Source organism: Microcaecilia unicolor, chromosome 2 (genome assembly GCF_901765095.1).
Source record: "Microcaecilia unicolor chromosome 2, aMicUni1.1, whole genome shotgun sequence".
NCBI classification, from domain to species: Eukaryota; Metazoa; Chordata; class Amphibia; order Gymnophiona; family Siphonopidae; genus Microcaecilia; species Microcaecilia unicolor.
Genome location: NC_044032.1, coordinates 428286345 through 428309029, shown reverse-complemented (window position 1 = coordinate 428309029; position 22685 = coordinate 428286345). Strand labels below are relative to the sequence as shown.

Genomic DNA, 22685 nt, shown 5'->3' with positions numbered 1-22685 from the left:
TCTGTGTTGTTTCAGGTCAAGCAGTAAGCATTATACAGTCAAGAATGATTCTCAAAGATATGCCATTCATTCACAAGGCAAACAAATTTTAAACAGTCCATTAGTTAGGTGGAGCAAATCCACCTCCCACAAACATAAAGGTAAGTTTTCCACATGCTGCCATTATACACACAGTTCATTTGTAAAACATTTTCAAGTGAAGTGCAACAAGAGCAATGCTTCAGGGAACGAGCCCCTTCATCAGCTTATTCCTTAAAATAACTACCTTACTGTAGTTATTTTTGTGTGTGTCAAGTTCTTATCCTGCTTGTACCTCATAAAAGCATATTATTTCTAGAAATCCCTCCTCCCTCGTCCTATCTATGACAGGTTGCTTTCCTGACACCCCTCTTACTTAAAAAAAATCTTCAAAAATCTTTTTTTGGTTGGCAGGATTTCAAAAAGTATGAATCACATATCATCTAATCACAGTGCAATATTTAACAGCATCACAGAAACTTATCATTCCATAACATCTTGTCTCATACAAAGAATAGCCTACTAGTTAGAACAGTGGGCTGATAAACAGGGTTCAAATCTTCCGCCCTTTGATACTCCTTGTGACCTTGCACAAGTCACTTCAACCTCCTTTACCTCATGTACAAACTAGGGCATCATTCACTAAGTTATGTGCTGTAGTAAATAGGTTCTATGGAAGTAACAGAACTTGCATAAAATTTGTGTGAAGAAGCATTAGCATGTATAAATGTCAACACGCTCTAACTCCCTTGTTTTTGGTTGTCTTCCGCCTTTTTGTGTGTTTTGCCCTTGCTATCACCCATGTTTGGTAGCAATATTCCCAGTGGTGGAGTTAAGACAGATTGAAACACTGAGGGAGAATTCGATACATGCTGTTCATAAACGGGCACCAGAAAAGTTCAGTGCTAAGCACTTTTCTACGAGGGCTGCACACCCTTTAGAGAATAGCACTTAGTAATGGTTTCCACGCCCAACTCTGGGTGCTAGATTTATACCTATTGAAAGCTGATATAAATCCTGGCACCCAAGTTGGGCAGGGAGACCCAGTATTGAATGACAGTGCGTGCAACGTTTTGGGATGCTTGTGCCCTTCCCATGCCCATCCCATGGTCACACTCCCTTTTGGGTTGCACGCTATGGGATTTAGGCATCCAGCATTATAGAATAGTGTGCAGCCAGATGCACGTGCAAATCCAAATTGGTTGTTAACTTCTAATTATTGGTGGTTAACAGGCTCGTAAGCCAATCAAGTTGTGCGTGCATCTCGGAAGTGCGCCCAAATTTGGCCACCATATATAGAATCCAGGGTAATGCGTATATTTTTTTAATTTCCAAAAGCATGCATGTTGTTCTGGTTGAAAAAGTACCCTCAGGAAAAGAAGTGCAATTATCCGTGGATACTTTTTTCCTTAAGCATGAATAGTTTCACTGTAACAATTCGTGCAAAGTCTGTGAGGAAGAATTAAAATTACCCCACTTATATGCTAACTCTAAGCACAAACAGTATAATGGTCCCTTCACCATTTCAACTTCCTAAAGGAAACGCTTGCCTTCATTTTAGCTTGGAATAAAAGACAAGTAAGTTCAAACTTGCAGAGCGTTATCATTTCCGAAAAATAATTACCTGACTTCTGATCAGCCCCCAGCAGCACAGAACTAAGATATTACTTCAGACTGAGGAAGACACTACCTTGGGGACCCTTTTACTAAGCTGCGGTAAAAAGTGGCATGCGCTGTTTTGGATGTGTAAAATTGGCACACACTGGGCCATTTTTTTTACTGCGGTGGTAAAAAGGCTTTTTTAAAATGGGGCAGTAAATGGCCATGTGCTAATATTTAAAGTAGTATGCAACTATTTACTGCCTGAACCCTTGCCGTCACTTATTTACTTGGCAGTAAGGGCTCAGGCACTACTCGTGTGGTAATCAGACAGCGTGCGGCAATGTGGCTGCACTGCCAATTACTACTGAGAACTCCCCCTCCCCCCACGGTAGAAAGTAGAAAATTATTTTCTACCATGGGAAGCAATGTACGCCAACTTTGGAACTACTGCCAGGCACCCACACTACTCCAGCAGTAGGGTCAAGTTGGTGTGTGATACCCGCATGGTAGACCTACCACAGCTTAGTAAAAGGGTCCCTTAGGAAACTAAAAAAAACTATCTCAAATGACTGATGGGTCAGGCGTATCTTGTTTTTAAAATTTTCACATGGCTTATGGGCTTCCAGCACTTCAGCCAGCACATTTATAGCTGGAAAGTGCCCTCCATGCCACCAACCTATAGGGGTGGGTAAGAGCCAGAAAATAATAACAAACATTAACTACTAGTTTGTAACTGTGGAAAAAAAGACAGATATTTTCCATCAAGAACAGGCTGCGGTACTGTGCCAGGGTGAGGGATTGGGATTTTATCAAAATGGTGAAATTCACTTTCTCCAACATTCCACCACCCATCCCTCCATCGTTCAAATTTGAAGGTTTTTCTTTTCCTATACGGAAACGTCCACAATAAACTAGAACAGCTTGCCAAAAAAAATTCTACGGAAAGGTTACTTCCACCCTACTCCTGCAACAACCACTTTATTTATTACTGCTTTGTAGTGCTGAGAAAATTTAGCTTTAGGTTGCAGATGGGTCAGTTCAGTATCAGTTTCTGATCTGGAGGTGACGAATAAACATATTCTTTTCTCTCAAAACTGAAAACTCACTTTTACTCTTTGAGATAAGCGGTATGAGATGAAAGCAATACAGCTGTTAGCTGCTTCATGGCAGTTGCCTTTTGTGCATGCACATGGCAAATTAGCACCATAACATTTAGCCAAGGAAATGACCTTGTGTATACTAATGCAACCCGTCAAATGTAGGGGAAAATAGTGCATGTGGATATACATTAGAAAATATATAAAATAAATAAAGCAATTATATTTACTTGCATGTTAACATGTCACTTACACCCCTTGTTTACAAAGCTGCACTAGCAGCTGCTGTGTGGCAAAGCCCATTCAAAGTGAATGGGGCTGTGTCGGCATTACTGCACTGGCAGGCCACTAGCGCGGCTTTCTAATCAAGATGGTTAGTCATTTAAAGAATAATTAATTTTGGCAAGGAAATACTAGAGTTCCGCTAGCCCCCTAGTTCCATAAAAGTTGCTACACAAGATTTAACTGGGATAAATTTGCCTAATTTTACACATGGGTTCAAAAAGGGAGCGCGGAAACGGGAGGGTCGGGGGGGGGGGGGGGGGAACGTGGGTGTTCCTATCATTTATGCGTGTTGTTATAGAATGAGCGGCATATGTGCCTAATGTAGGCACTACATTTGCCCCATGTTTCATTTGGTGCAAATGGCCATGCCTAAAGTTAGGCATGATTCCCGGGTGTAAATGCTATTCTATAAACCATGCCTACCTTTAATCATGGCTTATAGAATAGCGGGTTTTCTTTTGCTGCCATATATAGAATTTACTACTACTGCTTATCATTTCTATAGCGCTACTAGACGTACGCAGTGCTTTTAGTCCTAAATGTTCAAGTAAGGCAGCTTCCTTCATCGATTCAGACAGAAGTCAAAGAACTTCCTGAGGATTCTGTTCCTTTCTGAGGTATAACTTCACATTGCAATGTCATATAAAGTCATAACCAGCGAGGCCAACCAATTACGGGACCTCTGGAGCCAGCCTTGGTTCTGTAATACTTGATTTTGAAGCTGTTGGGTTTGCAATGCTGCCTTCTGTGTTGACTACAGCAGTAGGACCAAGAATCCTAGCTCAGAAGGGAATTGAAAATACGAAGATTGTTTCCAGTGTTCCGAAGGGTTTCAGTTCACTTGGCATCTTCATTCTTTGTGTCCAACGGTAACAGCATTGCTATTCTGACTGAAATAAAGAATGGCTTCAAAAACACCAGGCCTGAACCTCTACGCATATGTCATCTTCCCTAGGTAACTTGCCGGCACATAGCCTTTCTGTCCTTCAGCTTCTGCAAGCCACCATTCCTTGTTGCCACTCAGGTCAGAGAACCGAAGTATCCGAACTCGCTGGTACTCCTGGAGGCTGAGCTCCTGATGACTCCGTGCTTGGAATGCATACACAGCATAAAAAATCTGAAAAAGAACCAAACAGTGTGCAACATCTACTCAGCAATATGCCTTATTTTCCTTTACATCAATCCAGCCAGCCAGCCACTTGTTTTAAAACTCTTTTGTTTCCATTTTGGAAACTATGATAAAACTGTATCGTTGGTCCTTATTTCCCTCAAAAGGGCTAAACAATCACATGATGAGACACCTTTGTTTGAGCATGTGAAAAGCAATGTGATGTGTGCAGGGCTGGAGTTCAACATACTGAGGCCCAGGGCAGAAATTTAGATGGGAGTCTCAAAGCCCGGCAGCAGGCTGCATATCTTTCAACTTTGAGCAGACTTTTGGGCCCCCTATGGCAGGGGAGCCCAGGGTAATTGCCTTGGTCGCACACCACTAACGCTGACCCTAGACATGTGATATCTGCACTAGCCCAGAGTGATGTTTGGTTCAGATTTGTGGAAAGTATTTAGAGTGGCAGCCCCGGTGGGATGGAATAGACTTCTGGAGGAGATGCATGGGATGACTAATCTGGTGATCTTTAGAAAACATCTAAAAGCATTTTTATAGCCCTGAAGCTAAAGAAAGGGTGATTGGTTTTATGTGGGAGAAGGGGGAGGGGACAGGGATAGTAATTTTTTGTATAAGTAGTTGTACTTTAGCACATGTGGATGATTAGTTTCATGAGGTGTGGTCCTACATATCTGATTAGCTATGTGGGCACTGGCATTGAATATTGCCAGCACCTATATAACTCCTGACTCCTCTCTGATTCCACCCCTGGAATGCTCATCTCCTGCCCAGACTTGATATGGCCGATTAGTGCCAATACTCAGTGGCATTGCCTGGTTAAGCGCCGCTAAATATTAGCAGATGGCTGCTGGAGTGTGATTTAAGTGGACAGAAGTCTCTCCTGCCCACTTAACTTGCTTTGAACATCGGGCCGAATAAAACAAAAAATGACAGGGGAAACTAAATAACATTTTTGGCCTGCACACCTCTATATTGAAGTAGACTTTTTCATGAACAGCTCTTCAAGTTTGCAGAATTATTACCAAGGGTGGACCTGTATCTCCATCTGTACTTACATGCTGATCTTCCATATCATGGGAGCTGTCTGTCTCGGTTCCATTGATCTCAGGTTTGTCTCTCAGGCCATTATGGAAAGGGCTACCATCGCTAGCACTTCCCCCTGCCATTTTGGCAGTACTGTCACTGGTAGGCCGCAAAGAGACAAAAAGGCTGATGTTATCAAAGTCGTCATCAGAGAAACCATTATCTGCCACAACCTTCTGTGACCTTCCCGAATTATAGGATTTCAAAAAGGAGGAATACACGTAGCCTTGCATACCTAGAAACAGGAAAAAAAAAAACCCAAAAAGATCACACACACCCATTTCCATCATCTACATTAAAAGAAATTTTCAATCTACCACTGTAATCAATAGAAATCAAACAAAATTAAAACATGGAAAAGAAAATAAGATGATATCTTTTTTATTGGACATAACTTAATACATTTCTTGATTAGCTTTCGAAGGTTGCCCTTCTTCATCAGATCAGAAATAATCTACCACTGAAACCCTTTTATCTCCTAGGCCTTGAGGCAGCATTTTCCTGCTTTTTCTGAGCTTAAGACTTCATTCACAGTCTCTTGGGACTTCTTCCTACTTTAATCCCCCTTCCCTCATAGATGCAATCCTCCAGTGAAGAGGAATGGGTTATAATGCCCTCTAGAAAACAGCACACCCATGCTTTTAAACCAACCAATCCTCATCGTCCACTGTTTATAATTTTGTAGACATTGTTGTAATACATGTAAAACTAGACTGAGCCTGTGGGATCTGTTAATAACGGGTCCTGAAAACCAAAAGTTTATAAAATGAAATCCTCTTTTTCAGTCCTGTGGAAGCAGCTTTGCTCGGGTCCTAGAAGAAGGCTAACAGCAGTGTACTGAATGAACAACACCTGTAGTAAAATAGGTACTGAAAGATTCTACCTCATCAGAGGATTTAGCCCTCCAGCCCTTTTGCCAGGTAATGAAAAGGCAGCAAACTAGTAACCACTATAACTAAGGGGGTGGGGGTGGGAAGAGGAGTAATTGCTAAGATTTGTTAATGCAGTAATGCATGTTATTTGCCCCTTAATTCATGCTAAATAGCAAAAATGTGTGTTTTATTATGATAAAACATGTTAGATTAGATTACCACATGAAACAAAATAATGAAATGCAAACCATGCAAATGCATGCAAAAGACCTCATTATTATTTAAATTGACTAATGCAGCTTGCAGAGAACACCATAGCTGTGTTATTCTAGGAAATTTAACATCAGTTCAAAACTGCTGTTAATTTTGCTGCATGAGAGATTCGAGCCACTAACCTGCGTTCCAATGTTTGGGGTGCACAATCTTAAAAAGGCCAAGTAGGCTTTGCTTCCCTCTCCCTCCCCCCCCCCCCCCCCCATAGCACTCCTCCTGAAAGTACTCCCCTATCACAACCCTCTCAACTGAGCCACTTCCAGGCTTACTTCTCCTGCTTTATTCATCCTGCAAGCAGGGGCGTAGCTATGTGAGGCCACGGGGGCATGGGCCCCCCCCCCGCCGCCGCCCCTTTTGACCACCCCTTCCCACTGCCGCCAACCCTCCCCCGCCGCAGTCAGGTACCTGTGCTGGCGGGGGTCCCCAACCCCCGCCAGCCGAAGTCCTCTTCAGCTCCAGCCTCTGGGCCAGCGCATTGCTGCAGCTGATCTGGAAGGATTCTGTTCTGAGTGAGTCGTCCTGCACGTTCCTGCACAGTGGGGGAGGGTTGGCGGCGGGGGGAAGGTGGGTCGAAAGGGGAGGGTCAGCGGCGGCGGGAGGGGGGTTAAAAGTGATGGTGGCGGCGGGGGGGTGTCAAAAGTGACGGGGTGGTCGGCGCCGCCGGTAGGGGGGGGGGGCTAAAATGTGCCCCCTAACCGTGGGCTCTGGACCCCCCTTCCGCCAAAGTCTGGCTACGCCCATGCTTGCAAGGGAGCATCAGGCAACTAAACTGCAGCTCGATGCCCTTGAGCGGTCTCTTAGAGGGATCGAATAGACCATGCTTCTCCTTCCCCTCAAAGATACTACTTCCTGACCCCAAACAAAACCCTTCCCTGAAGAGCCCCTCTGAATAAAACCCCTGCATAGAACCCCTCCCCAAAGACCTCCACTCTTCCATAGATCCTTCTATTAATGCCTGGTTTCTAGGGGGTTCCAGGGCAGGAGTGATCCCAAGTTACTCCTACCCCTGCTGGCAGCAGGTTCAAGATGACACCGGTGACCCATAGCTGTAGTCTCACTGTACAACCACTAGGGGTCAAGTTGCCATACAAGGGCCTTTTGCTCTTATACGGTAGCTTAATCCTTAGCAGTAGTACAGTGAGCCAACTGTTAGGGGTCGCCAGCACCATTCTGAACATGATGCTATAGGGACAATTCCTGCCCCCAGAACCCCCTAGAAACCAGGGATTAATAGAGATAGACCCAAGGGGATCTATGGGAGAGTGGAGGCCTTTGGGGAGGGGTTCTATGCAGGGGTTTTGTTCAGAGATGCTCTTCAGGGAAGGGCTATGTTTTTTTGGGGGGGGGGGGGGAGGCAGTATCTTTGAGAGGAGGGAGAAGCAAGTTCTATTTGATCCCTCTAAGATACTGCTCGAGAGGAACAAGCTGCGGTTCAGTGGCTCGATGCTCCCTTGCAGGATGAATAAAGCAGCTTGTGAGGTTGAAAGCAAGCTGTATTATTCATGCACCGTAGGAGTTACTAACGTGCAGTACTGAAATATCATAGGTTACCGACTCCTGCAGTAAACTAAAGGCCAACTTTTGCTGCACCTTAGCAACTACCTTCTTTAGCTGATTATTCTGAGCATTAATAACACACTGCTCACTATGAACATAGACAGTCATTATTTGTACTCACTTCCTGTATCCACAAACCATCTGCTAGTACTTCCCAGGGGATCTTTCTGCTCCACAAGAGCTACCAGTTCCCCTTCATACAGATCGATATCAAGTTCCTGGGTGGCATTGCATTTACGCTTTGCCTGATAAAGTTTGTCAGCACTGTATGTAGCGAGCAGCTTGGATCTCTGGCTGTCAGTTTGGCGAGGAGGTTCAGGCTTGAAAAGAAAACAGAGTCCAGAGCAATAAGTGAATGGAGTCCCCCAGGCTTTTGAAAAATATATGTATCCATTAATAACAATATCAACTGTAACATCACACTCCTACATACTCACTGCAAATTCATATTCTGTACTACAGTGGGGTTAACACTACTGCGTTAAAATTTGGCTGTAGCATAGCAGATCTAAATTTTCCCCTGAGCCCATTTTCTCCTGGAATCTCCCCCTTTCCAAGCAGTTAGGTTGGGCAAATCCAAGTCCCCAAGTTCTTAGAGGCCAGATCCTCTCTTTTAGTTCATAGGGGCCCACCCCTTGCCCCACACCCATAGGAGCCAACTTTTCAAAATTATTAGGTGCTAAGCCCAATGGAAGTAACCCCTCCCTGGATACATACAAGGAATTTTCTCAATATTGGGGGTGCTCAAGCACCCACAGCACCCCAGAGTTGGCTTCTAGTCCTTTCCTATTTTTTTTGCTGCCCCTCATGATTAACTCCTGGCACTAGGAGTGCCTCATCTATGTACGTATGTACGTAAGAAAGATCCAGAATAAGGACGCTTGTGTGGATCTGCATAGCACTGTCATTCCAGAAGATTTGATGGGCCCTGTATCCAATCTGATTTCCTCTACAAAGCTCACAGCAACTATTAAATCTTATTCCAGTAACTGGTGCCAAATTCCACAGAAAAATGGGATGAAAAAGTCTGTGCTTTGAGATGCCTTCAAATCTCTGCTGTAGCATACTTACTATGCTGGGGACAGATTTCTTCTTTTCAAAACTCAGCTTCCTTTCGATGAAAGTGCCACTATTACTCTCTTTAACAAAGTGCAGGTTCTGTAGCTTCTCCATCACTCGGTTCTGAACTTCACTAATACAGGAGGACAGCAGCTGCAAAGATGGAGTAAGATATATACATACATAAGATGTACTAAACTCTTCTCCTACAAACACAACATAGGAAGAGCTGTTAGAATATCTGACCCATAGAGAAAGATAATCAAATGTGTTCCAGGATGAATGATGACGTCCTGATCAAGTTCTGTTATTAAGACCAGAAATGCAATGCACTGTCTACTATCTGGATTTTACTGGAATCTTGGAGTGAAATGTATGGAGAATTTGTTTGTTGTTGTTTTCTTTAAACAGTATTCAAAAACAAAAAATACACCTAGTGAATTAAATAAAGCAAAAGTGAACCAAAGTAGGTAATGTTATACCAAAACCTAAAAGGGTCATTCTGTCACAGCGTGCCAAAGAAAGACAATGGTTCTGGCACCTATTTTAAGCCTGTTCTATAAAGAAAATAGGAGTCTATGTTTTTTTTATAGAATACAAATGCAGCTGTCTGAAAACATGCTTGCATTTAGAGCACAAGAGTAGCATACCAAGGTGGAGCAGTGGGTGTGATCTACCCCGGGTGCAGGCACCAAGGGGGTGCGCAGAGCAGGCAGGCAACTGTTGGCTCTGCCGGTCCTCTGCCCCCTCTGATGTTACTTCCTGTTCCGGAGCGGGGACCAGCAGAGCCAACAGCCATACGCCTACTCCGCACACCCCCTTGTTAGGAGGAAAGTGTGGAGTGATGCACTTTGGGGGGGGGGGGGATGTGATGCACCTTGGGGGGGACGACGACACAGCGGCGACCTGCCCCAGGTGGCAATCAAGCTAGGTATGCCACTAGGGTGCAATCACTTACACCAGCCCCACAGCTGGTATAAATGCATGTGCCTAGATGTTAGCAAGAAGACATGCAAACAATAGAATTCTATAACGTACATTTGCCTGTGTGCTCTGCCCACTCTTCACCCAAACTAATATCTAGAGGGTCAAAAATATTATTTATGTATTAGGAGTTATTTACAGCCTTTTTGAAGACATTCACTGAAGGCAGTGTACAGTATGTTGTTGGCCCTAGACTGTGGAATTCCCTATCCTATGAGTTAAGAGTAATTTAGAATCTAGTACAATGTAAGAAGGATTTGAAGATCTATCTTTTTCATGAATCACATGGTGCAATGTAAGAGGCTAAATAAGAACTATATAATTTTCATAGATTTGCTGGCTGGATTTTTATTTATAGTGTGATTTAGGTCAGCTATTGACGTTAACTCTGAACAAATAACCCCCCCTGTTTACTAAACCGTGCTGCCGCGTGGTTTAGTAAACAGGGGGGAAATACTTTGTTTGTGAAAGTTTGAGAATGAAGTATGGTGATGCTGCCAGATTGAGCCCAGTAGAGTCCCTCAGGCAGATATTTGAAATGGGGCACCTTGTCAGACCAGTTGGCGTTTGAGAGATTGAGAAGTTTTTGAGCAGCAGTTGTTCTTCTTTTTAAGATAAGTGCTTTTTTGCACTTTATAAGTTTTGATTGTGGACTAATTTGAGTTATGGACATTGTACTGTAGGTGATTTCAGTTTATAATTTTCATTGTGGATGAAATAAGATGCATAATGATGTAGCTATATGTGTTGTATAAGAGCTTTGGGCTCACTCCCTTAAATCACTGGATGTGACTTTTACCCAAGCTTCTATTTCACCTTAACTTTATTCTCTGAAGCTGTTACTAAAATTAATGGAATAAGAGGAGAGGAACAAGAGGAAAAAGTTTCAGTAACCTTGCAAAGAAGGAGCAACACAGTTGATTGAAAGCACTTTCAATCAACTGTGTTGCTCCTTCTTTGTAAGGTTACTGAAACTTTTTCCTCCATTTGTGGGGACAAAAGTGGCCCTACAGAGAAGGCACTATCCTATACTGTGAACCTGACTTTCTATTAAACAGACTTTGGTCAGTGTCAATTCTCATGCAGAGGCTTATCCATGGAACAGGCCTCAAGCACACTGCTGACACATCAAGGCTAACAAAGGCCAAAATAACTGCGAATAACAACTTTGTTTACCGAGCTGGGGACATCATTGTCAAAAGAAAAACAGCTACGGTGTCTAAAGCAAAGACATAATATTGGGAAACCCCAGATTTGGTCCTCGGTCAGCATGACTCTTCAAATCCTGAGGAAAAGGTGTAAGAAGGACTTTTTAAAAAATCATCAATTTATCTGGCTGTTATCAGGTGCAGTGCACGCGAGAGCCGCTGTCAGTCAGGTCAGCCAGCGCAGCCAGCCACATAATGATGGCTTGTTAAAAGTGTGGCCCACCTGCTTGCATACTTATGCAGAGGGAGAGCTGCTATCTGCTGACCAGCCGAGGGCCTTGCTGCTTTTTGTCTATAAGAGAGAGAGTCCATTTGTCATCCTTGCTGTGGTTCCTGCCTTGTCCAACAGCTCCCTGACTGCTTCTGGATCTGGTGCTCATGAGTGTGAGAATGTTGCCATGTTAGGCTGAACTGTTGAATCATAAATGAGTCATGAATCATAAATCATAGAATAAAAGTCTGACAAGATCATGTTTCGCTCTTGCCAGGGCTGCAACAGGGGCTTCAATGACAAAACTGACAATAAACATAAATACAAACATGTATTTTTAAAACTATATATATAAAAAAGCAACATACCAACAATAAAAAAAAAAAAAAAAATATATATATATATATATAAAAGTGTGTGTGTGCTTAAAATTAATTGTAAAAAACATAAAAGATCTGCTCCTTTCCTGCCCCATTCTGGATATTGTAGATCGTCTGTCTATTTGTTTTCTTGGACCTTAACTGAGAGAGTGGCAAGAGGAAGAAGCACTGGGTTACACAAACATGTCCTAGGTAACAGCAAAACAAATGCCTTTGAAAATCCTGTTCATTAATCAGATAATGGTTATAGCAACTGTGTGATCAGAGTCACCAGGTAATTATAGAATTTTGCAACAGTTTTTTTGCTCCTGAGAGACAGGATATTTACACCTTAGGCTGATAAGCTTTATATGGTCCACCTAGGGATTTCATTATTAATTTATTTATCTGTGGTTTAGAGGAGTAAAGAGAAGGACTACTTAAACACAATGCTTGCATTATACCAATGCAGAAAGAACTATAAACTCTAGCTTTACTTCCTCTTCTATCAGAAGCAAAACAGATAAGGTGTGGGAAGGCAAATTCGGCTCTAGGTTTCACAGCACAAATGAAAGGGTTTTTAAAAAAAACTTTATCTAGATGAAATGCTTACCGGTATGGGCACTGCTGCTGCTGAGGATTTGTGCAGTGCCGTGAATATAAGCTCTCTCAGAAGCGTGACAAAACAGTGCAGACAGTTATAGACTATTTTCCTGGCTGCCTTGTTGAACACCTGAAGCTCCTCTACAAGCTGTGCATTGAGGGCCTCATAGTCTTTCCTCGACTGGTCCAGCTCATCTCCCGATGACTTCTGAAGACAACTGTTGTAGTCCAGCAGCTTGTCGTAACGCTTTTGAATAAGCTTCTGCGGGCCTGGGAACATGGCCTGCAGTGTGATGAGTGGTACCAAGACGAGCCTGTCCAAGTGAGCTGCCTGAAGAGAGCGAAACCAGAGTAACAGTCAAGCGCCAACCTCAAAACTACTCATTAATAAAACTTGAAGACTGTGCCCTGTACATGGCAGTCCAGAATTTCTCATGCTACTGCTAGAGAATGACATGTCATCACACACTGTTTCAAAGTAAGATTATAAGGAGAGACAGCTGGCCTTACGGAGTTTAAAGGGGGTTTGGACAGATTCCTGAGGGAAAAGTCCATTGAACATTATTACATTTTATTTTTTTTGGGTGGGGGGAGGGGTTGTCGGGTTCTTGAAGCCTGGATTGGCCGCTGTCAGAGACAGGATGCTGGGCTTGATGGACTGTTGGTCTTTTCCCAGTATGGCAGTGCTTACATTCTTATGAGGCAAAACTGAGCAATGGCCATTTCAGAAAGAATGTTGTTTATCTTTGTCATGCATTGCATAAGGAAACTTAATGGTAGCTATACATACATACACTTCACTCCTTCTAAACTTCTCTGCCTGGGGACTCAAGAATCAATGAAATTTTGCCCCAGGATCCCCAAGGCAGAGAGTCTGTTCTGGGAACCTGCTGCACTAACCTAATGGTTAGTGCAGTGGGTTGCGGACACAGGGAACCAGGTCCAATTCCTGCTGCTGCCTGATAGTCAGAAGTGGGTTAAGATAATGGGGACCAGATTCAATTTCCTCTGCAGCTCCGTGTGACCCCGGGTAAGTCACTGAACCCTCCATTGGCCAGGTACAATATATAAGTTAGATTGTGAGCCCATTAGGGGCAGTGCAAAGAACTTGTAATAGAAATTGTAAACTGCATGGTCACCTCAGGGATCACTTGCGGTATATCAAGTGCTGAAAACAAATAAATATCTCAATCCACTCTACATTTAAGGGTGTGCAATGAATATGTTCAATTTCTTTTTATATCATCTATTTTCATTTCTTTTGTTATTTGTTTTATTTCCAAGGGCAACATAAAGTAAGTAGTGAAAAGCGAAAGTTCCAAAATCTCAAATTCAAGCCACTCTGATAGTTCTCAAGAGCTTCCAAGTAGGTACAGGCAGCAAAAGAATCTCTCAAAGTCAACACTCTCCGCACCCTCTACTCTTCCTCATGGCTGCACAAACCTTCCAGCTGTATGAGGGATATACAGCACTTCCGCTATTGCTAAGCTTTTATTACAGATTGTGAGAGCAATGTTTGTCCGAGAAAGCCTTTTGTGGAATTATATTGTAATACGGTACTGTGTTACTTAAAATACTCAGAATACAAAGACGATACTATGATAATACAAATTTTCAAATGTAAGGTGTAACAGAATAAGTGAGGATGTGTGGCAGGTAGATGTAAATATAAGGAAAAGTAGAATCAGATTATGACAGTCAAACTGTGGGAACCTCCAGTTCCTGAGACTTTTCCAGTTTTATTCTTGGAAATAACTTATCCAAGCAGAATCTCTTGCTGTGCTCTTAGTGCCCCACTATCTGCCACCACTGCTGCTGAATTTACCCCCCCCCCCCCCATCTTACCACTGCCACCACTGTTATATTTGAGGATAACAATCCTGGCACAGACCAGGATAGTGCTGGAGATGACTGTTCTTGGGACGCAGCCCTAACCCAGAAGTCAACAAGGGATGAACATGGGGACAGTCATTCCACTGCCTTTCCTCTTCCTGCAGTTCATGGAGTACCATTACCACCACCACCATTGTCTCTTCCCCTGGTGGAGATGATGGAAGGGCAGCAGGTTTAAGGAGAGCTCCAATGAGTGGTAACAACCAGCAGGAAGAAGCCAGCATGATAGTTAGGCTGGGCTGAGATGACAGACTTGGAAGAGAACCCATGGAATCACATTGAAAGAATGAGCAGCTTGTGTGAAGAACCTGGAGGAGCAGCAGATGGTGCTGGTGACTGTATGATGGAGATAGCATTGTCATGGGAAAGGGGGAGAAGAAGTACAGTGCCCTAATGGGGAGGAGGAGAAGATGCCCTTTTGGAGAAGAGGCAAGGGGCTGCAAGGGTATTTCAGGTGGAGGGACATTTAGCTCTGAAGGGGACCACTCTAGCCATTTGGCTCAGATGGGATCCTTCTGGAACCAGTGAATGTGCCCCCCTTGATACAGGTCTGGTCAGTGCTGAAGCATCCTTCATCCATAAAAGGTTTCACACCCTTGTTGTTGAGCAAATTCTACTTTCAGGATATCACAGAAGAAGTTTTCTAAAGTTATGCACTGCAATATATTTTGCAATAATACAGCTTTTGCATAGGAGATTTTAGCTAGTAGAGCCCCATTGGAATTCCTACTAAAGAAGTATGTTTCAACAACAGGGTCATACCAAGTAAAGCAGATGAAAAGAATGTACTATTTTAACTACAGCATCCTTTTGGGAGGTTACAGTAATAGTTGATTTCTGGGTCTATAATACTAAGAGTCCCCTAGGGACTGTGTGGACATTTTAGTTAACCTTTTAGTAGGTTACCTCTCCTCTTGTTCCATTTAAGTTTAGCAACAGCTTCAGAGAATAAATTTAAGGTGAAATAGAAGCTTGGGTAAAAGTCACATCCAGTGATTTAAGGGAGCTTCCTCTTGTTTTATGTCTACTTCTCAATTCCAAGGAGGAGAAAGGAGAGAATTATCTCCTGTACTGAGAAGCACAGCTACTAAGAAGTTTAATTGAATGACTCCAATATATATATTTAAACTAAAACGGAGAAAAGGAGAGTTAGTATCCATTGTAGGAGTGGCCTAGTGGTTAGGGTGGTGGACTTTGGTCCTGGGGAACTGAGGAACTGAGTTCGATTCCCGGCACAGGCAGCTCCTTGTGACTCTGGGCAAGTCACTTAACCCTCCATTGCCTGCCGCATAGAGCCTGCCATGAGTGGGAAAGCGCGGGGTACAAATGTAACAAAAATAAAAAAAATTGTAGGAAGAGAAGGGACCTGAAGAACTACTACTAATAGTTAGAGTTATCACAAAGATGCAACTGAGGAGAAGTGGAAGCTGAGTACAGTGAATGAGCAAGTAAAGGATCCCAAGTACGGAACAGGAATTCACTAAGATATAAGAGCAGCCCACTCACAGAGTCCAGAGCACCCAAGAACCAAAAGAGAAATACTGAGACACAAGAAAAATAAATTCAGAAGAATACTAACATAGATGGTCACTTAATTTTCTGCTTGCTAGATTGGATGTAACATTGTACAGATGTTAACAGTAAAGTTCTACTAGAACATCAATCAAGAATCAGACTATCATTTATTTAATAGAAGATATGGTTTACACGTTCTAGAACTTGTGGAACTATTGTTAGTAATATGTAATTTATCTTTAAAATCAAGCGTGGTACCAGAAGATTGTAGGGTGGCCAATGTAACGCCGATTTTTAAAAAAAAGTTCCAAAGAAGATCCGGGAAATTATAGACCAGTGAGCCTGACATTGGTACCGGGCAAAATGTTAGAGACTATTATAAAGAACAAAATTACAGAGCATATTCAAAAGCATGAATTAACAAGACAAAGCCAACATGGATTTAGTGACGGGAAATCTTGCCTCACCAATCTATTACATTTCTTTGAAGGGTGAACAAACATGTGGATAAAGGTGATTTAGCTGATCTGCATTGTGTATCTGGATTTTCAAAAGGTGTTGACAACGTACCTCATGAAAGACTCCAGAGGAAATTGGAGAGCCATGGGATAGGAGGTAGTGTACTAAAATGGCAGATGACATTTAATGTGAACAAGCACAAAGTGATGCATGTGGGAAAGAGGAACTTGAATTATAGCTACGTAATGCTAGGCTCCACATTAGGAGTCACCAACCAGGAAAGAGATCTAGGCATCATCGTTGATGATACCTTGTACTTTTTTGGGATCTTGCCAGGTACTTGTGACCTGGATTGGCCACTGTTGGAAACAGGATGCTGGGCTTGATGGACCTTCGGTCTGTCCCAGTATGGCAGTACTTATGTACTTATGAAGCAATTCTACAAATCCGCGGCTAGCTGCGCACGCTACTTATGTCATCATCAGGCTCATTTTCAAAAGAGATGGACGTCCAATAAGTGACATAAATTGGCATTTGGACATCCATCTCACAGAAACGTCCAAATCGGTATAATCAAAACCCACTTTTGGACGTCTTTCTCTGAAGTCCGTCGGAAGGATGTCCAAATCTCAAGGGGGCGTATCAGGGGCGTTTCAAGGTGGGACTTGGGTGTTCCTAAGACTTGGACGTCTTTGAGCCATAATGGAACAAAGCAAAGACGTCCAGGACTAAAACTTGGACGTTTTCACCTAGACCTGTTTTTATTACGAATAAGGCACAAAAAGGTGCCTGAAATGACCAGATGACCATTGGAAGGATTCATGGATGACCTCCCCTTACTCCCCCAGTGGTCACTAACCCCCTCCCAACCCCCAAAATTGTGATGAACAACATTACTTGCCAGCTTCTATGCCAGTCTCAGATGTCATACTCAGGTCCATTACAGCGCATGCAGGTCCCTGGAGTAGTTTAGTAGTAGGTGCAGTGCACTTCAGACAGGTGGACCCAGGCCCACACCCCCTTACTTGTTACACTTGTGGAGGAAACAGCGAGCCCTCCAAAACCCACCAGAAACCCTCTGTACCTACATATAGGTGCCCCCTTCACCTGTAAGGGCTATGGTAGTGGTGTACAGTTGGGGGTAGTGGGTTTTGGGGGGGTTGGGGGGCTCAGCACACAAGGTAAGGGAGCTGTGTACCTGGGAGCATTTTATGAAGTCCACTGCAGTGCCCCCTAGGGTGCCTGATTGCTATCCTGGCATGTCAGGGGGACCAGTTTACTACAAATGCTGGCTCCTCCCACATCCAAATGGCTTGACTTTGGACGTTTTAGACTTGGACATCTTTGTGTTTAAAAATGGCTGAAAATCAAAGACATCCAAATCGCAAAACATCCAAATCCAAGGACGTCCATGGTATTTTCAAACACAAAAGATGGACGTCCTTCTTTTTCTAAAATGACCTTTTCCCTGCTTCCGAAATTGGTCATTTTACAAAGACGTCCAAATTCCAACTTAGACGTTTCTTTCGAAAATGCTCCTCCATATGTAACTATTATTATTAGCTATGTGCAAATGTGCTATTCTATAAGGTAACACCTACATTCTATAGGATAAATTGCAGGTGGGGAGAGGGGAGGGGCATATACATATGCAGAACATGGGTGTGTCTCCAAGTGATTTATAGAATACTATCAGTTATGCGTATCACTTGGTGCATGTAGACATGCCCATTTCTACCTGTCATATTGACATGGTGTAAATGGTCACACTTAAAATGAGAATACTTAACTATCAAAAAGTGGCAAAGCAAAAGTTCTCTCAACTGTAATAAAAAGAGAACCACACGGGTCCATCTATTACTTCACTAAACAAGGGGGAAAATGGACCTCAGATGTCGCAAGATGTTATAACAAACAACATTAGGATCTTCCATTTCAGATAAATGCCTTGCTAACTTCAATCTCATGTTATAATAAAAAAAGAAAAAGAGTACATTGATAATATTAAAGTTTTTTTTGTTGTTTTATTTTCCCTTGGATCAGTGATGGAGTTGACGCTAAAGATATGTTGTTTAGCCATATTTTAAGGTGACAGTTACAACATCTTGCGACGTCTGAGGTCCATTTTTCCCCTTGTTTAGTGAAGTAATAGGTGGACCTGTGTGGTTCTCTTTTTGTTCTAGTTTCATACTTAAAATGAGGCATGCCCAGGCCAATTTACTCTAGTATTCTATAATGACATTTTGGCGCACAGATCCTGTAACAGAATTAGTATCCAGCGCACAGCATTGGCATGCCTTAATTGAGGCACCAATTTATAGAATTGCCTCCTCTATTCTTGGAGTCTGGTGGATAAGGATTACAACCCCCCCCCCCCCCCAACCAGAGCTAAGAAGGATGAATATCTCCTTTTCAAACAGTCAGCTGCTAGTTGGGCCCTTCATTGTTTTAAATCTGTTCATGCATCACATTCTCGTATATCAAAATCTTTTATAGAGTCCAAAGATTAGATAAACAAATGAACTTATCTTTCTATTGTGAACTCCAGCTTGCGTGTTGATTAAAAGATTGTCGCATGGCCATTTAATGCTTGAGCCCTTATCATCTTCTATTTAGGAGGCAGTGAGGGATCTGGCAATAACACGGTGGTAATCGAGCAATGCGTGGCACTGTCTGATTACCACTGGGCACCCCCCCCCCCCCCCAGTGCTAGAAAATGAAAGTGTATTGTCTAGCATCAGAAATAGCATGCGGGAAAGCCGGAACTACCACCAGGCTCCTGGGTGAGCCTGGCGGTAGAGCCAAATCATTGTGCACCACAACCCCTACTGCCCTTTGATAAAAGGTCCCCTAAATGCTTAAGTTCCTCCTACATTGATCCTTATTCTGGGAATTGCTAAGTAAAATGGGACATATCATGAAGCACTTTTTCCACTGACATTGTCCAAACATGAATACAGAGCACTCAGATGAAAAGGGAGCGTACAAAAGAATATATTTAAAAAAAAAACAGTGGAGAAGTTATAAATATAACATTTCAGGACAAAAATTAAGATAACCTAGGAGTGAGACCAAGAGACCCTAAAATAAAGTCAGGAAACAAATATGATATTTTGAGCAATCAACATAATATTGCTGCTTTAATTAAACACCCAGGGTACTAGCAATGTGTGAAGACAGCTCCACTTTCCAGGAGAGCCTCCTGGGAAAGACTCCAGGTACAAAGAGACACGCTTATGCAACACTTCAGTACTAAACTCAGGTCTTGAGGGTTCTGATGCTCGGAAATTATATCTGAAAAAAGGGGATGTATCTTCAAGCAGAAAACGATAGATACAGTGCTTATAATTAACTCTGTTAGGTTGCAGGGCTTTGTTTTGGAGTTATATCAAATTGCCCTCACGTGAGAGGGTGAGCAGAATGATTCATCCTTCTCCCAGCTGCAGTCTGGGTTTTATTTCAACCATTATAAATACAGAGACTTACGAAATCCTTATAAGGGTGCCCAGCAGTACTTAGCGCATCTGGATCAAAACTCTTCCCATCTCCACTGCATAAAATATCTTGAAGTTCCATTATATTCTGAGCACCTAGTGGCATGGCATCCTGGGAAACAAGAGTAGAAAAAAATGTATTGCATGCGGAGTACATGGACCATTTCCTCCACTAAGTCAGTGACCTTTCTGCATAATCTTTTTGCAAATGCATTAACATAGGAGACATATAGAGGCATATTTTCAAAGCACTTAGCCTTCCAAAGTTCCATAGGTTTCTATAGAACTTTGTAAGTCTAAGTGCGTTGAAAATGAACACCATAGTCTTTCACCAAACAAGACTGAATACAAGTATACAACTATAAGGCTAGTCAAAATCTTCAGGATTTGAAAGGACACCCACTTGAAATTTCTCTGCATATTTATACTCATATTTTAAAAAAGCAGTGTAACGGAGCTTCTGATATGTATGCATTGTAGATTAATACAAGGTGTGGGGGAATCCCAAAGGCCCCAATACTAAAAAGTAAACATGGATGCTAGAGGCCATTAGCGCTATACTAGCACCCTCAATTACTTGTGCAGCATGTTCAGAGGACCAGAGAGCGGGAACAAATGAGCGCACAGACGAACAATGCAAGTAGCATGCTAATGTAGTCAAGGTCATGTTAATGAGGTTATTTTGTATTCCTCCCCAATGCTCAGAAAACAGCGCCTGAAACAAAACCGCCTTACTGCTGTATCAAATAACGCCAGGTCAGAGAAGGCGTTAGTGTGTTAGATTTCCCATGATTCTTATGCTTCTCCCATGATTCTTTCTGCAAATCTGCTGGTTTTGATTGCTTTTGGAAGCAGAAGGAAGCCTGTGCAAGCCCTTAAGTTCTGGTTGTGAGAAACAGCAGATTCAAGCGAAAGCACATATTGGCATCTGTTTCCTGCATCTAAATTTAAAGGGTCCATGCTAAAAAAGAAATTTTAAATACCCTAAGTGAAAACACTCATTGGCATCTGTTTCCTGCATCTAAATATGTGTCCAAGCTAAAGAAAATTAAAAATGCTTATATTTAGGCCACAGAAAACAGATGCCAATGTGTTGCTCACTTTTGGGTTTTACCAGGTGCATGTGCACAGGAGCTGAATTTACTGCGGAACTCTTCTGTGCGTGTGTTAAAGTACAATCCTTGTGCCGAACTCCCTAATGCTCAGTGCTATGAGAGCGCCTATATTTGCATCTCATTAGCGTTGAGCATTAGGGCATTGTTCTTCTGCGCTGTTCCAGTGGTATTTTTACAGCGCTATTCGGAACAGCACTGGAGTTTTGAGCATTGGGGCCTAAAAAAAGCCTAGATAGGTGCTGTGTTTTTAGCTCACACAGTTCACCTTTCCCTCTCGCTGCTATGCATCTGAATTCAGTCCCCCGACAGCAAGAAAAAAGTACCACACTTGGCACCAGAGCTAACTTCAGCAACAAGGAGTCTTCAAACCTATCCGCTCATGGAGGCCCTGTTGGTACCAACCCTCTGATGCATACATGTTGTCAGGGAGCGTGGGACTAACATGACCTTCACAAGTGCATGGGCTCGAAGGGTCCTTAGTGTTGATGTTAGCGCTGCTGCTGGGCCTAGTACTTTCTCGTTGCTGCTGAGGGCACACAGTGTGGGTAGTAGCAGAGGAAGAGAAGGAGATTTGAGGAGAAATACTGGACTTGGTTGGTTGGGAAGAGAGAGAGAAAGAGAGAGAGAGAGAGAGGGAACGGGCAATATTGGACTGAGGGAGGTGGGGAGATAGAGTGGGTGATGCTGGATAGATGGATCAGGGGTGGGAGGGAAGAGAGTAGGGGAGATTGAGAAAGGAGAAATACTGGACATGGATGGAGGGGAAGGGAAGAGAGAGGAAATACTGCATATAGAAACATAGAAACATGACAGCAGATAAAGGCCATATGGCCCATCCAGTCTGCCCATCCACTGTAACCCCTAACTCTTCCTTTTCCTAAGCAATCTCACATGCTTATCCCATGCCTTTTTAAATTCTGACACAGTCCTCGACTCCACAACCTCTACTGGGAGGCCACTCCACGCCTCCACCACCCTTTCTGTGAAATAATACTTTCTTAGATTACTCCTCAATCTATTCCTTCTTAACTTCATCATATGCCCCCTCTTTCCAGAGCTCTCCTTCAGTTGAAAAAGGCTCACTAAGGCATCCAAGATGGTCGCACGCACTTAGGAGCGTGGAAGTCCTCGTCTCTTCTAATCAGTAAAATGCCGAAAAGAAGAGGCAAGGCAGCGGGTCGGGCTTCCCCAACGCCTACCTCCTTACCTCCTGGTCCAATTGACCATTTCTTGAGGACGCCAGTGCAAGGAGGAATGCTCGGGAGCGGTTCCATAGGAGACGCTGGCATAGCGGAAGAGTCTTCGGCGTCTCCTGGACTTGATGTCATGCTGAGCCCCGAAGCAAGAGCTCCGCCTCTGCAACCAGCTCGGACAAGCTCCCCCTCTGAAGCAGCGAGCAGACAGATGCCAAAGAGCGGATCTGATCTGACTTCGTGTAAAGCCCACATTAAACAACATCAAAGGGGTCCAGAGGAACTTTTGTTGCCCCTGGAAGGAAGGAACCCGATGATTTCTGGTGTGGGACAAGTAGAAGCAGGTATTGGGCAGAAAACAGACTTATTAGAAATGCCTTTGCCAATCTTAGAGAAACCCTCTGTGGTGACTCTTGATTCCTTGTGGGTTGGTCTCTCAAATGGTTCAGTCACAATTTCAACAAACTAAAGTATTAACTCAAAAAGTTAATAATATTGAAAAGAAAGTAGATAAAATTGATATTGAAATTAAATTATGTTCTGAAAAGGTTGATAAGGCAGAAAAAAAACATACAAGAACGTAAGACCTTTGAAGTCAGAATGATTGAATATTTTAACACCCAACAGAAAGGACTTAACAAGGATCTGGGGTTCCTAGCCCATTATAAACCATAAAGCT

The 22685-nt window shown here is 43.0% G+C and overlaps 1 protein-coding gene across 2 annotated transcripts in view; it reads right to left on the bottom strand.

The window, feature by feature from the left end:
• Positions 1–3933: 3933 nt before the first annotated feature.
• Positions 3934–22685, bottom strand: part of ARHGEF38 (Rho guanine nucleotide exchange factor 38) — a 140654-nt gene continuing 121902 nt past the window's right edge. The window contains exons 9-15 of one of the 2 annotated variants that reach the window (XM_030192515.1): positions 19687–19810; positions 12360–12664; positions 11935–11943; positions 8985–9125; positions 8035–8233; positions 5184–5446; positions 3934–4119 (exon numbers count right to left, since the gene is read on the bottom strand). In XM_030192515.1, coding sequence (XP_030048375.1) covers positions 3934–4119; positions 5184–5446; positions 8035–8233; positions 8985–9125; positions 11935–11943; positions 12360–12664; positions 19687–19810 — 1227 coding nt within the window. Of the gene's footprint in view, positions 4120–5183; positions 5447–8034; positions 8234–8984; positions 9126–11934; positions 11944–12347; positions 12669–19686; positions 19811–22685 lie in introns of both variants that reach the window. The other variant, XM_030192514.1, reaches the window with a different exon arrangement.